This window comes from Lepidochelys olivacea (genome assembly GCF_965140295.1).
Source record: "Lepidochelys olivacea isolate rLepOli2 genome assembly, chromosome: 1".
Lineage (NCBI taxonomy): Eukaryota > Metazoa > Chordata > Testudines > Cheloniidae > Lepidochelys > Lepidochelys olivacea.
The window spans coordinates 113,126,604-113,142,082 of NC_140411.1; the positions used below are offsets into that span (position 1 = coordinate 113,126,604).

The window sequence follows — 15,479 nt, forward strand, 5'->3', positions numbered from 1 at the left end:
AATTCTGTCATAGCTGTCATGAGTACAGTATCTCACTGTGTCTGCTTCAACCAGCAGAGCTTGCAGAGGAGCAAATATGCCCTCTAATTTAAACTACTTTAAAATTACATGTTTAAAATGGGGCATTCTAAGTGCTCCTGCCCTGATAATCATGAGGCAGTGGGTGAGGAGGAAGTAACATGAGCATTATTCAGAGGTTGGTTAGGGCTGGTTACTAAAATGCTGTTGCAATGGATGCAGAGCCCGTACATGAGACAACACCCTCATGCTTTGTTTTGACAGTGAGCTCTGCCATTAGTGTGCCCAGCAATATCATTAGGGCAACAGAAATGTTCTGCTAGTGAACCTGGGGCTAGGTCTGCTAAGACACCTGAAGACCCAGCACCTGGGCAACAAGCCCTCGCCTGCAGCCAGGGAAGAAGGGGATATGGGCTGAGTGCCCCAACCCAGCCATAATCAGCACAGGTGGGTCACTGTACAGTCTTGATCTCGTCTCCCTTTGCTTGACGCCCACAGGTGGGAGGCAGACAGCTCAGCGCTTACACAGCCCGGGCCCAGCCACCCCCTCGAGTAACGCCACGTGCCACAGCGCAACGGCTGCTTTTCACTGACTAACCGCCAGCTCTCGCGCCCGTGCTTCCCGCGCACTTGTTCCCAGAGGAGGGCGGGGAACCCATGGGCGCGAAAAAGCCGCGCATGCGCTTTTCACGGACGGCGGGTGGAGGGACCACTGGTCTCTCCGCGTGTGCCCTGTGCGAGGCACGTTACACCTTGTGACGTCATCGCGCAGCATCACGCGGGTGGGACGTACAAAAGTGTAAGTTTCAATTTTTTTTTTGTGCCAACGGAAAAATTCTTCTAGGGCCGCATCCGCGTGTCGGAGCCGGGGAGGGGCGGCTGCGCCCCCGCCCCCACACAGGGAGCCCTCCGAGGGGAGGGGGGAGCCTGCGCAGGTGTGCGGGGAGCGGGCGGCTGGCGGGGCAGGGGGGGTGGGTTAGAAGGGAGGGACGCGGGGACAAGGAAGAGTGAGACTGACACGTGGGGGGGGGGGCGGCCGGGAGCGAGACCCCACGATTGGGCCTGGGGCCAGTGACAGCCCCGGAGCCCCCTCCCCCCCGACATTGGAGGCCCGTGAGCTGCACATGTGCAGTCGGCGCCCCCCGCCGTGTCTCCGCAGAGCGGCGCTGTGGGGGCGGGCGGGCGGAGGGAGGCTGCTGTCCGCCGCCGGCCGCTCAGGTGGAGGCACCGTTCGGCAGGTGGGAGGTGCTGCTGCGCCGGAGGATGGGTTTGGGCGGGACGTGGGGAGGGGGCGCGGGATCTGCCGGGGTGGGTGGGGGAGATGGTGCCTCCGGCCCCTGAGTCAGGCGAGCCCAGTGCCTCGCGCGGCCCCGCGCCAGCTTGGGCGGGCTGGCGGGCCCCCGGCGGGGGGGGAGGGGGGTCTGAGGCGCTGTTGGGGCTGCCCGTCTGTGAGGAGCCTCAGGGGCGCCGCGTCCTCCTTCGCCTCCCGTCGCAGCTGCGGCCCGTCTGCCTGCGCCCGCCGCCGGGTACGGGGGGCTGTCAGGGGGCTGGCCGCAGAGGCCTAGTGTCTGTGGCGAAGCTGACAGGTCCGGCATAGAGGCGCCCCCACTCCTCTGCAGAGGCCTGGCCTGGGGGGTGGGAGTAATGTTGCAGAGGGCACAGCTGGACCGTGACCGGCCCGGTGTGGGCTTAGACTGCCAGCGCAGGCCGCCTGCCGCCCTGCTGGGCTCCTCCGTGTATATATGGGGTGGGGAAGCCCCTGGAGGTAGGGGGCGAATTGTGACAGCTTCCCCGAGCTGCAGGGAGGTCGTTCCCCTGTGGGGGTTGTGCGGCTGTTCACCGAGAGTAAGTTGATGATGCCAGAAAACTTTTTAAATATTGCGAGACACGTTCTAAAGTAAAGGAATATATGCTTGTAGTTAATAAATTACATTTTTACAGACTTCTGCAATTCACTATTATAGCTGGTGTTGTCTTGACTTTCTTTTTAGAAAATAACATCACTGTTCCTGTTTTCTTCTGTGGGCATCAAGCATTTAAGCGCCTTGATTTCTAGGCATAGGTAACATGGCAAAAGATGTAAGTATATTTGTTTTCATATTATATGTGGAAGTATGAGTAATAGAATATTTCCTTGTTCTTGCTAATAAAAATAAAGCAGGCCATACATCCCACAGATGGCATTAGGGGATATGAAGACCTCTTTTTGTATCTTATTTAAAATAGGGTTTGCAGTGCATCTGTCACTGTTTTCACATAGAAAGTTTAGAATAGAATTATTAGCTCTTGTACTATAAAAAGGCTTTAGATTTAAGAGAATCTGCAGACATTTGTTCTGTGCAACAAAACAAAAAGCCACCATCTTGCTGAAAAGCATTTTGTGATGCAGGCATTTTGTATACTTGTAGTAGAGGTTATGAAAACTGCTTTTCACTGCTGTGCTTAATACAAAAACAAAATAATGAAATTGTTGTTCAGTCTGAGTGTTGTCAGTGAAGTACCTTTCATTAAGTTACCTGTTTGTTGATAAAACAGGTACACCGGGAGCACCACTGTCAGTGTTTCCCTGCAATTCAACCCTGTTTAGGGGTGAGAGGGTCCTTCAGTCTCCATTCCCTTTTCTTTTCCACCCCTTCTCTTCTGAGACAGACAAAATGAACCTACTTAATGCCAACAGGAATTGCCCTCAGGCAACTATTTTTTTTCCACATAGTCCATCAAATTCATGCCACTAACCTAGAGGTGAGTGATAATAAAAGAGGGTTTATCTCTTGAGCCATCTATTCTTACAATTCCCTTTTTAATACCTCTGTAACTATCAGAAAAATTACATTTAAATATAAGACAGTATTTTTAAATGTAAACAAACTTCTGTTCACTAGCAGTCCTCATCTAATATCATTAGGCTTTCATAATTGCATGTTACATTGCTAGTAAAGTATTCTGATATTTTGATTTGCATATGGATATGTTTTTTGCATATTTTCTAAAAAATACTAAGCAGAACAGCATTTTTAAAAAGGTTTTAGATTATGGCATAAGGTTTGATGTGAGACAGTATTGCAACCTTCCAAACAGTGTGACACAGATAGAACTTAAGTAATCCTTGGTTTAAAGAATTAATATTATAGAGCACTGGTGTGGTTTAAAAACCACTTAAAAAAAACCCCTAATGAGTGGTGTGGCAACCAAATAGAAAAAACAGTCAGTCAAGGCTTGCCAGGAAAAGACAAAGGAAGTGAATTACGTTAAAGATAGCAAAAGGCCTTATGGGTGGGAGGGAAGAAAGTAGGCCCATTGAGAGGATAACATAAAAGATGGTGTGTATATAAAGTCTGCTGCAGTTTCCACTGTATGCATCCGATGAAGTGAGCTGTAGCTCACGAAAGCTCATGCTCAAATAAATTGGTTAGTCTCTAAGGTGCCACAAGTACTTCTTTTCTTTTTGCGAATACAGACTAACACGGTTGTTACTCTGAAACCTGTCATAAAAGATGGTTGAAAATGACGGAGATACTGAAGTCCTTCTGTTTAAATCCCTCCTAAGCTATGTCTACACAACAGATACAGCTGTACTGCTGTAAGGTCTCCCATGTAGCTGCACCACACTGGCGGGAGAGCATCTCATGCCAGCATAGCGCTGTCCACACTGGTGCTTTTATCGGCAAAACTTACATTGGTCAGGGGTGTGGGTTTTTTCACACCCTTGACTGACAAGTTTTGCTGACCCCCCCCAAAAAAAGAGTGTGTGGGAGAATTTAGAAAACTAGGAAATGAGGAGGAACTTACTGAATATTGATGAAGAGCATGTAAGGAGCGTACTTGGGGAACAAAAGTGTATACTACTCATCCAGTTCAGCTGATATGGACCATAAGATATTAGGATAACTTGCAAACTTATATGTAGTTATGTATAGTTTAGTGATAGACAACTGATGGGGTACTAATTGCTTTTTTCCAATTTTCAAAAACGGAAAGAAGAGTGAACCTGATGATTACGGTTCAAAGCTTAACTTCTGTCCTTAGTGAAATAATGGAACAATTTACAAGAGGAAAAAATCCCTAATTTTTTAGGTCTTGATCCTGCAAAGATTTGCACATGCTTAACTTTAAGTGGGTGCATAATCCTGTAGACTTCAGTAGAACTGTTCATGTATGTAAAAATCAAGTATGTGCATAATTCTGCAGGATTGGGATCTTACTGGATAATTTGCACTGTGAACAGTAAGCAGTATAAATGTATAAAGAATATTTCTTTCCAAACAAAATCTATTCCTTTTTAAAAAAAATTACAAAATTAATAGCAAAGCAGGGGGATTAAAGAAAGAATATATGGATTTTACTAAAACATTTGGTGAATCTTCCAAAATCTTTATCTGAAAATGTTAGTGACATAGATATAGTGTCATATAGACTGAAAACTGGCCAGAGGATTGTGAACAACTGATAATGATAAATGGCAAAGTATTGAGTTTGGGGAAAGTACTAATGGATTTTTTTCTAATGGATAAGGCCCAGAAGCTATTGCAAAGTCTGCTGTAGCTTCAGTCATAAATAACATCTTCATTGAAGAAGAGGGAGTAAAGAGCACATCACAGTTAATATTAAATATAGAGGAGTTGAGAAAACACCAGTGAGGATAGAGAAATAATGCAAAGGGGTGTAGAGAGAGTTAAAAACACAAGTGGGTGAATCCAAATGAATTAAAAAATAAAATAAAATGCAGGCTAATATTTGAGGAAAATAATTCAGAACACAAATGTTTGATAGGGAGAAACCTTGAAATCTGTAATGCTAAAAGAGATGTAGGAGAAGAGCAGCTCATTTATGAAATTCCAGAATGATCTGGCAGCAAAAATGACCAGTGTCATGTTGACTAAAGATGCAGAGATACCACATCAAAGAGTGGAGAGGTAGTCAGCAGAACTATACAGAGAGTAACTTGACTCATTTACTGAAAGACCAAAGGACACACTCATTACTAAAAGACTTTAAATTGATTAAATTCAAAGAAGAGATGATAAAGTTATTTAAGGGGAGGAAGGAATAACTTGCTAGGGAGAGTTAAGATATTGAAAATGTGTAGCCTGGCTCATTGACAATAGAGAGGGAGCAAAGACCATGGTGTGTGAAGAGTGTTTGCAGCTTGGGGATAGGATAATATGATTTCCCTTTACTTTGGCAGTGATCAGTTTCTGATGAGAGGAATTGGAGTCCCAGAGTTGGGTGTGGTGTAACTTTTTTTTTTTTTTAACACTGTGTACATATTCTCATCTACGCTACTCCCATGAGTCCTGTTGATCTTAAACCAAATTAGACCCAGCCATGCTTGGGGAATCCCAGAAACCTCAGCTCAGTCACCACTCCTGTTTCTGTCACTTTAGAACATAAGAACAGCCATACTGGGTCAGACCAAAAGTCCATGAGCCCAGTATCCTGTCTTCTGACAGTGGCCTATGCCAGGTGCTCCAGAGGGAAGAACAGAACAGGTGATCATCAAGTGATCCATCCCCTGTCGTCCATTCCCAGCTTCTGGCAAAACAGAGGCTAGGGACACAGTCCCTGCCCATCCAGGCAAATAGCCATTGATGGTCCTATACTCCATGAACTTACCTAGTTACTTTTTGAACCCTGTTAGTCTTGGCCTTCACAACATCCTCTGGTAAGGAATTCCACAAGTTGACTCTGCGTTGTGTGGAAAAAATACATCCTTTTGCTTATTTTAAACCTGCTGCCTAGTTAGTGTGTTGTTTACTCCTTCTCATAACAGTTTCTTATTTACTTTCTCCACACTTGTCATGATTTTATAGACCTGTATCATATCCCCCCCCTTAGTCATCTCTCTTCCAAGCTGAAAAGTCCCAATTTTATTAATCTCTCCTCATATGGAAGCTGTTCCATACCCCTAATCATTTTTGTTCTTTTCTGAACCTTTTCCAAGTCAATATATCTTTCTTTGAGATTGGGGGGACTGCATCTGCACGCAGTATTTAAGGTGTGGGCGTTCCATGGATTTATATAGAGGCAATATGATATTTTCTGTCTTACTATCTATCCCTTTCTTAATAATTCCCAACATTCTGTTGGCTTTTTTACTGCCGCTGCACATTGAGTGGATGTTTTCAGAGCATTATCCACAATGAATTCAAAATCTCTTTCTTGAGCGGTAACAAGCTAATTTAGATATACATCATTTTATATGTATACCTCTAACCTGATATAACACAAATTCAGATATAACACGGTAAAGCAGCGCTCTGGGGGGCTGCGGCTGCGCGCTCCAGTGGATCAAAGCAAGTTCGATATAACACGGTTTCACCTATAATGCGGTAAGGTTTTTTTTGGGCTCCCCGGGGCAGCGTTATATTGGGGTAGAGGTGTATATATGTTTTCCAATGTGCATTACTTTGCATTTATCGGCATTGAATTTCATCTGCCATTTTGTTGCCCAGTGACCCAGTTTTGTGAGATCCTTTTGTAGCTCTATGCAGTCTGCTTGAATATCTGTCTTGAGTAGTTTTGTATCATCTGCAAATTTTGCCACCTTACTGTTTATCCCTTTCTCCAGATTATTTATGAATACGTTGAATAGGACTGGTCCCAATACAGATCCCTGGGGAGACACCACTGTTTACCTCTTTCCATGCTGAAAACTGACCATTCATTCCTACCCTTTGTTCCCTATCTTTTAACCAGTTACTAATCCATGAGAGGACCTTCCCTCCTGTCCTATGACTGCTTAATTTGCTTAAGAGCCTTCGGTGAGAGACCTTGTCAAAGGCTTTTTGAAAATCTAAGTACACTGTATTCACTGGATTCCCCCTTGTCCACATGCTTGCTGACTCTCTCAAAGAATTCTAGTAGATTGGTGAGGCATGATTTCCTTTTACAAAACACATATTGGCTCTTCCCCAACAAATTATGTTCATCTATGCATCTGACAATTTTGTTCTTTACTATAGTTTCAATCACCTTACCTGGTACCGAAGTCAGGCTTACCGGCCTGTGATTGCCAGGATTGCCTCTGAAGCCCTTTTTAAAAATTGGTGTCACATTAACTATCTTCCAGTCATTTGGTACAGAAACTGATCTAAATGATGTTACAAACTACAGTTAGTAGTTCAGCAATTTCACATTTGATTTCTTTCAGAACTCTTTGGTAAATACCATCTGGTCCTGGTTACTTATTACTTTTCAGTTTATCAATTTGTTCCTAAACCTCCTCTCGTGACACCTCAATCTGCGTCCGTTCCGCAGATTTGTCACCTAAAACGAATGGCTCAGGTGTGGGAATTTCCTCACATCCTCAGCCATAAAGACTGCTGCAAATAATTCATTTAGTTTCTCCGTAACTGCCTTATTGTCCGCAAGTGCTCTTTTAGCATCTTGATCGTCCAGTGGTCCCACTGGATGTTTAGCAGACTTCCTGCTTCTGATGTACTTAAAAATGTTATTACTTTTTGAGTCTTTGGCTAACTGTTCTTCAAATTCTTTTTTGGCCTTCCTAATTATATTTTTAGACTTCATTTGTCAGAGATTATGCTCCTTTCTTATTTTCCTCAGTAGGATTTAACTTCCACTTTTTAAAGGATGCCTTTTGGTCTCTCACTGCTTCTTTTACTTTGTTGTTTAGCCATGGTGGTACTTCTTTGGTTCTCTTACTAGGTTTTTTAATTTGGAGTATACATTTAATTTGAGCCTCTATTATGGTGTCTTTAAAAAGTTTCCATGCAGCTTGCAGGGATTTCACTTTTGGCTTTTAATTTCTGTTTAACTTCCTCATTTTTGTGCAGTCCCCCTTTCTGAAATTAAATGCTACAGTGTTGGGCTGTTGTGGTGGCTTCCCTGCTACGGGGATGTTTACTTATATTATGGTCACGATTACCAACTGGTCCAGCTATAATCAGTACTTGGACCAGACCCTGTGCTGCATTTAGGACTAAATCAAGAATTGACTTTCCTTTTGTGGGTTCCAAGTCATTTAAGGTGTCAAGAAACTTTATCTCTGCATCACGTCCCGATGTGACATGTACCCAGGAAATGTGGGGATTGTTGAAATCCCCCATTATTACTGAGTTTTTTTATTTTTATAGCTTCTCTAATCTCCCTGCGCATTTCAGTCACTATCACCATCCTGTGCAGGTGGCTGGTAATATATCCCTACTGCTATATTCTTATTAGAGTATGGAATTACTATCCATAAAGATTTTTTGGTACAGTTTGGTTCATTTTTTTTTTTTTACAAGCTTTTTACTTCATTTGATTCTTTGATTTTTTTATTTATTTTTTACATATAGTGCCAGTCCTCCACCAGCACAACTTGTTCTGTCCTTCTGATATATTTTGTACCCTGGTACTACTGTGTCCCATTGATTATCCTCATTCCACCAAGTTTCTGTGATGCCTATTGTATCAATATCCTCATTTAATATGAGGCACTGTAGTTCACCCATCTTATTATTTAGACTTCTAGCATTTGAATATAAGCATTTTAAAAACTTGTCACTTTTTAGCTGTCTGCCATTTCCTGATGTAATTGAATGGGCCTCTTTTTCATTTGACTGGTTTCAGAGTAGCAGCCGTGTTAGTCTGTATCCACAAAAAGAACAGGAGTACTTGTGGCACCTTAGAGACTAATAAATTTATTTGAGCATAAGCTTTCGTGGGCCACAGCCCACTTCATCAGTTGCTGTAGCCCACAAAAACTTATGCTCAAATAAATTTGTTAGCCTCTAGGGTGCCACAAGTACTCCTGTTCTTTTTTTCATTTGACTGTTTCTCATCAGATCCTACCTGTATTTTATCAGCTTCCATCCTCTCCTCCTTACTAGGACATAAAGAATCTCCATCAATAGATCCTCCCCTAAGAGAGATCTGTCTAAACCACGTGTTCCTCCACACCTGTCGGCTTTCCCGCAGCCCTTCTTTTAAAAACTGCTCTCTGACCTTTTAAATTTTAAGTGTCAGCAATCTGGTTCCATTTTGGTTTAGGTGGAGCCCATCCTTCCTGTATAGACTCCCCCTTTCGCAAAAGTTTCCCCAGTTCCTAGTAAATCTAAACCCCTTCTCCCTACACCATTGTTTTATCCATACATTGAGACCCTGCAGTTCGAACTGGCCCTGCGCGTGCAACTGGAAGCATTGGAGGTCCTGGACTTCAATCTCTTACCTAGTAGCCTAAATTTGGCCTCCAGAAACTCTCTCCTATCCTTCCCTATGTCATTGGCACCTGCATGTACCACAACCATCCGCTTCTCCCCAGCACTACACATACATCTATCTAGATGTTTTGAGACATCCGCAACCTTCGCATCAGGCAGGCAAGTCACCATGCGGTTCTCCCGGTCATCGCAAACCCAGCTATCTGTGTTTCTAATGATCAAATTTCCCCATAACTATTACCTATCTCTTCCCAGTAACTGGAGTTCCCTCCCCTGGAGAGGTCTCCTCAGTGTGAGAGGATACCACAACATCATCTGGAAGGAGAGTCCCAACTATGGGATTGTTTCCCTCTGCTTCAGTTGGATGTTCTAGTTCCCTGAAACTTTCATCCTCCTCAGCAACACAGAGGATGTAAGGCTGCTGGTGGGACCGTTCTGCTGTGTCCCGGAAAGTCTCATCTGTGTACCTCTGTCTCTTTTAGCTCCTCCATTTCAGCCACTCTGGTCTCCAAAGGCTGTATGTGGTCTGTGAGGGCCAGGAGCTCCCTACACTGAATGCACACGTATGCCACCTGTCCATATGGCAGGTAATCATATATGCTGCATTGGTGCAATAAAATGGATAGCCCCCACTCTGTTGCTGGACTTCTGCCTGCATTCTGTATTTTTACTCCTGCAGCTCATTCCTTTGTTGATGTTTGGTTTTTATCAATGGCTGTTTCTGGCTTAAGTTTAAAGAAGGTTAAGTGTATTTAGCACCCCCTCTCGCATTCTCCCTCTGAACTCCCTTACGAAACTCCCCTGTTAGCCGCTCCTGTTTGCTAGCTCCTCTTGTCGCTTAGGAGTGGGTTTTTTAAAGCTTTCCAGCTGTCCTCCCAACTGCCCTGGGATCTTCCCCTCCAGTTTGGCCTATCACCCTTCATTCAGGAGACATAAGAGCTTTAGCAGATATAACACTCTATACCCTGTTGACCTGTTAACACTCAGATTCATCACAACACAGTGAAGTCTAGCAAGATTAATAGGGTGCAGTTAAGAAAGGGGAATACTTGGGAATTTTTGTCCTTGAATAAACTTACTGTGAGCATTATCAAGCTATCCAATATTCTCCTAAGGGAAGTGGGTGAGATTTCCATCTTTTGGGAACTTAAAACTAGACTGGACACAACACTAATAAGGGGAGTCAGGAATAATTGTGCATTGGTGGGAAGATAATTAGTAACCTAATGGCCATCTACCATCTCTAACCCGATATCAGGAAAAGGTGTTGGTCACTTGTATATTGGAACTGATGTCTGAAAATAGAGAAGGAAACACTATTCCTCCTAAATGGTTCAAAAATGTAATCGTGTAGCAGTTCTTAAACAGATTGGTGGAAAACCAACTGGCAGAATGGTGCTAGTGCTTCTCGTTTTCAGTTACTTCAATTGCAAAGAAAATCCTGGAGGCCTGCAAAAGCAGCAGGAAAACAGGTGGTTTGTGTCTGGCTCTCTGTTAGGAGTCACTGCTACCTAGGAGGAAGAGAAGAAACAGGAGCTGCTCTCAAGAATTAGAACCATTAGTTAGCAAGGAATGCTCAAAGGAGAGGAGTAATACAGCCTTGCAATGTGCCCATGGGAGAAGGGGACCAGGTAGGAGGAAGTCATGTATGGGGAGAAAACACTTACTGCATTAAACAGTCAAATATGCATAATTGCTTTTTTCATATCAATTTCTGTGTAGGCAATTGCTATAGTTGTCACAGGGATACTTTGTGACTCTCACATGGACCATCTCTTTCCAGATATGGTCTTTAGTAAAATTCTGTCCGTGCTAGGAGAGAATTTGCAAAATCTTGGACTGATTGATTTCTCAAAGTTTTATTTTACATTGTGTGTTCTACCAACATTTTTATTTTTTTACTTGAAAATATTTTGGCAAAATTATTCTCTTTATCTCTAGATAGGTAGATACCTCTGAAGTATTTTAATTAACAGTATTTTAGTGTTTTATGTATTTTAGTTACCGAATGAGACTGACCCTATACCTGACTCTGAGCAGGTGGACCCTTGTGCCCGTATGGAGCCCTATTGATTCCCTGTACAGGATTCTGCCACACGGAGCTTGTTGCAGGCTCAATGCCTGATATTACTTCCCCAGATATCTAAAGATGGAGGGGTGAGAGAAGTGTATTCTCTCCCTTTTAAGGGAGGTGTTCAAAAGAAACTTGAATAAATTATTTCATTCCACTTCACTTATTTTTTATGATATCGTCTGTAAATATGTTGGCCAAAGAAAATATTTTAAAATGTACACTTGAAAATGAAAAGGTTTAGAAAAGGGCAACAAAAATTATTAGGGGTATGGAACAGCTTCCGTATGAGGAGAGATTAATAAGACTGGGACTTTTCAGTTTGGAAAAGAGACGACTAAGGGGGGTACGATAGAAGTCTGTAAAGTCATGACTGATGTGGAGAAAGTAAATAAGGAGGTGTGTTTTACTCCTCCTCTTAACACAAGAACTAGGGGTCACCAAATGAAATTAATAGGCAGCAGGTTTAAAACAAAAAAAGGAATTATTTCTTCACACAGCACACAGTCAATCTGTGAAACTTTTTGCCTGACGATGTTGTGAAGGCCAAGACTATGACGGCTTTTTTTAAAAAAAAAAAAAAAAAAAAGATAGGTCCATCAATGGCTATTAGCCAGGATGGGCAGGAATGGTGTCCCTAGCCTCTGTTTTCCAGAAGCTAGGAATGGGCGACAGGAGATGGATCATTTGATGGTTATCTGTTCTGTTCATTCCCTTGGGCACTTGCCATTGGCCATTGTTGGAAAACAGGATATTGGACTAGATGGACCTTTGGTCTGACCCAGAATGGCCGTTCTTATGAAATGCTGAGGAGTGGTTTCCTGCATTGCCATTGAAGGCCCTAATCCTGTGATAAGATCAGTGTGAGTGGACCCTGGCACTTTCACAGGGCACTACTGAAATCAGTAGGGTTCTACAAGAGCAAAAGAGCTCACTTGCACAAATCTGACTAGGGTAAAGGCCCATGGCTATTTTTTGAGTGAAGATACATTGTTTGTAAAAAAGATAGCAAGATCCACAGGTCAGAATTCAGATTCATGTGTTTTCTTTGCAGAAAAGCTTGGCCAGTTGTGGTAACTGATGTAATCATGCAGCCTTACGAATAAAGTAAATAAGTTCTAATGTTTGAGGGCTATTTACCATTCATTGTAGCATCATGGTACTGAAAATACCTGATACAAGACTGCTGAAGTTGTTTAGAAGAACGTGTATTTTGTATACCATTCTCAGACCTATTTGATGAAGCCTACTGGCAAAGACATACGTTCGGTGTATAACAATAACAACCTCACTATTTTATGCAGACTGCCATCTCCTATGAGATCTGTGAAACCAATGCATGTGCAACAGTTTTTGTTTTTGAACAAAATCTTCATTATGAATACCTTGACTATTTATATCTGTACGAACTAGATTTACTCCATTATCTTCAAGTTTAATTGTTTTCTCATGTTTTGCAGTTCTGTAATTAAAATAATGTGAAGCCTATACTTTGATAATTTAAAAGTACCATATGGAAAACTAACTGAACTTAAATCTGCTGTCTGAGTCCAAAGGTTACAACTGGGCTAAAATTTAAAAAGTCAAAATGACACTAACAGTAATGGAAATGAGGGCTTTATGATGCACGAAGAGGGCCTAAAAAGAATTTTATATGCATTTTTTCCTGGCTTTCTTTCTTTACATATCAGGAACATCTAGTCTGATGTTTTTGCTTTTTGGTTTTTTGTTTTGTTGTTGGAGATTTCCAGTACATATTGGAAGTTTTAATTGAAGAGGTTGAAAATTCAGTGTCTCACAAACAGATCTTGTTCGAGTTGTTTATGGACACTGTTTTGTTAATGCTTACTTGCCTGAAAGATTTTTTTTTAAAAAAAAATCTGAATTAAAATCATTCACCCTGAATCATTTTTTCACTTGCTTGGTGTTTGATATCCTAATACTACTTGTTCTCCCGTCGTTCGTTATGTCTTTCAAGAAAGAGTATACAAGACCGGACATTTCTAATGTTAAAAAATTTTTAAAAAGGTAAAACATTGCACATACACCCTTTTTGGATGGAGGCAGGAGGGAGATAACTACAGCGTTAAGTGAGGAGTTACTGTAAAAGGTTATGTTCCTGAAAAATGCGACTTTATGCAAAATGATGTTAAGCGAATCCAATTTCCCATAAGAATTAATGTAAATAGGAGGGGTTAGGTTCCAGGGAAATTTTTTTCACCAGACAAGACTATATTATTATTTTTATATATAATATATATATAAAGAGAGTGTGTGTGTGTGTGTATGTATGTGTATATATATAAAAATAAAATGTATGTATAAAAAATATAGTGATACAGCATGGCCAAAGGGAAGAAAGTTTGCTGTAGATGAATTAAATCGCCTGAAGCCAATTAGAGCACCTGAAGCTAGTTGCTGAATAAAACCCACCTGCTTCAATCAGACAAGGGAAGGAGTTGAAGCAGAGTGGATTGGTCTTGGAGCAGAGGGGAGTTTAGAGAAGGGCTGCGGTGGGCTAAGAAGACCAAGACCGTAGGTAAAGGGACACCTGGTTTGTGCAGAGGGAGGGCAGGAAGCCCCACAAGCTGAAGGACAGGAGAGGGAAGTAGTCCAGGGGAAGGAACTGCTAGTTCAAGCGGTTTACCACTATCCCTAGGGCCCCTGGGCTGGGACCCAGAGTAGAGGGCAGGCCTGGGTCCCTCCTGCTCCACTCCCCTCCTCTAGGACACTACTGGGGCAGTTATTACCCCAGTTCAGGGGAGAGAAATGGTGCCCTGAACCCTCCCCAAGAAGAGAGAGTGCGAGACCCCATCAAAGTAGTGCCAGACATTTGTCACTATATATACACACACACACACACACACACACACAGTATACGTTTCACACAAACAATTTAATACTGTATGCAGCAATGATGATTGTGAAGCTTGGTTGAGATGGTGAAGTCGGAGGGTGGGATATTCCTAGGAATGCCTTACAGCTAAATGATGAACTAGCACTCGGCTGAGCCTTCAAGGGTTAACATGTTAATGTAGCCTCACACTCCAGAATGCAGCACAAATGGAGGGAGAGGAGACAGCATGGCAGACAGAGACACACATCCTACCTGGGAGAGAGAGATGCGCATTGCCCCTTTAAGTAAGCTGATTCCACTCTAAGTACGTTGCCTTTTTAAGTGGATCAGCAAGTTGAGACAGCAGCTGCTGCCAGCAAGCTCCCTCTGCCCTGAGCCCTGTCCCATCCCCATCCCCCCCGTGGGGTAAGCAGGGGGGAGGGGGACACCCTGACATTAGCAGAGACGCACACCCACCCCACACAGCAAGCAGGAGGCTCCCGGTAACCTCCTAAGGCAGAGGGCAGGAGCAGCACATGGCAGTGGGGGAGGACAACTGAACTGCCGGCAATTGATAGCCTGCTGGATGGCTGCCCCACAGGAATCTTAAGGGAGCGGGGAGCTGATAGTAGGGCTGCTGGTCCACCCTGGTTTCAAGCCCCCACCACCTAGCTCCAACAGGCTTCCCTTCCTGCAAGCAATGGACAAAGCAGACAGCTGCCAAAAAACGTTATAAGGGGGCAATGTACAACTTTAAATGAGCATGTTCTCTAATTGATCAGCAATGTAACATTAAAATGACATTAAGCAGGACAACTTTAAGTGAGGAGTTAGTGTATTATCATAAATGAGGAAACAAGCAAAATCCCAATTATTTTTGCTTTTTGAAGTCACGTCTAAAGGACCAAGGAAAAATGCCTTCTAAAAAAGTCACTTGCCAGTTCTGGAACTTATCTGCGTGGTTGTAGTCTTTTTGCCACAGTCTCAGTTCTTTAAAATGCTTATCTTCTTCATTAATAATTTAATAGCATAGTTCAGTATATAGCAATGGACTTCTGGTGTATGTCTTCAGTTTTACCTGTGTTAGGAACACAGCGGTACTTACTAGATAACTGCTTTTAATGGCTAGTTATAATAGTCATGTTAATGCATCACAAATTTTAGTTTTGTATTTGCTTGATTGTGGATGATTGATTTATTTGGGTGACCTATATGTCCCGTTTTGGCTCGGCCAGTCCATTTATTAAACCCTGTCCCGACTTTTTGGCAAAAGTGGGCACTTGGTCAGTTTGCAAGAGCAAACAGGACAAATGCCCACTTTTTTTTTTTTAAAAAAACACAAAAGTGGGATGCAGAGGAACGTGGTGAGGGGGAGCAGCTACCCCCAACCTCA

The 15,479-nt window shown here is 42.8% G+C and overlaps 1 protein-coding gene across 5 annotated transcripts in view; it reads left to right on the forward strand.

Annotated features, from left to right (window-relative positions):
* Positions 1 to 715: 715 nt before the first annotated feature.
* Positions 716 to 15,479, forward strand: part of TFDP1 (transcription factor Dp-1) — a 103,882-nt gene continuing 89,118 nt past the window's right edge. For 2 of the 5 annotated variants that reach the window (XM_084638943.1, XM_084638939.1), the window contains exons 1-2: positions 817 to 953; positions 2,010 to 2,097. In XM_084638943.1, the coding sequence (XP_084495069.1) occupies positions 2,086 to 2,097 (12 nt within the window). In that variant the 5' untranslated portion in view covers positions 817 to 953; positions 2,010 to 2,085. Of the gene's footprint in view, positions 954 to 1,138; positions 1,257 to 1,666; positions 1,864 to 2,009; positions 2,098 to 15,479 lie in introns of those variants that run through there. The other 3 variants (XM_084638941.1, XM_084638940.1, XM_084638942.1) reach the window with 3 other exon arrangements.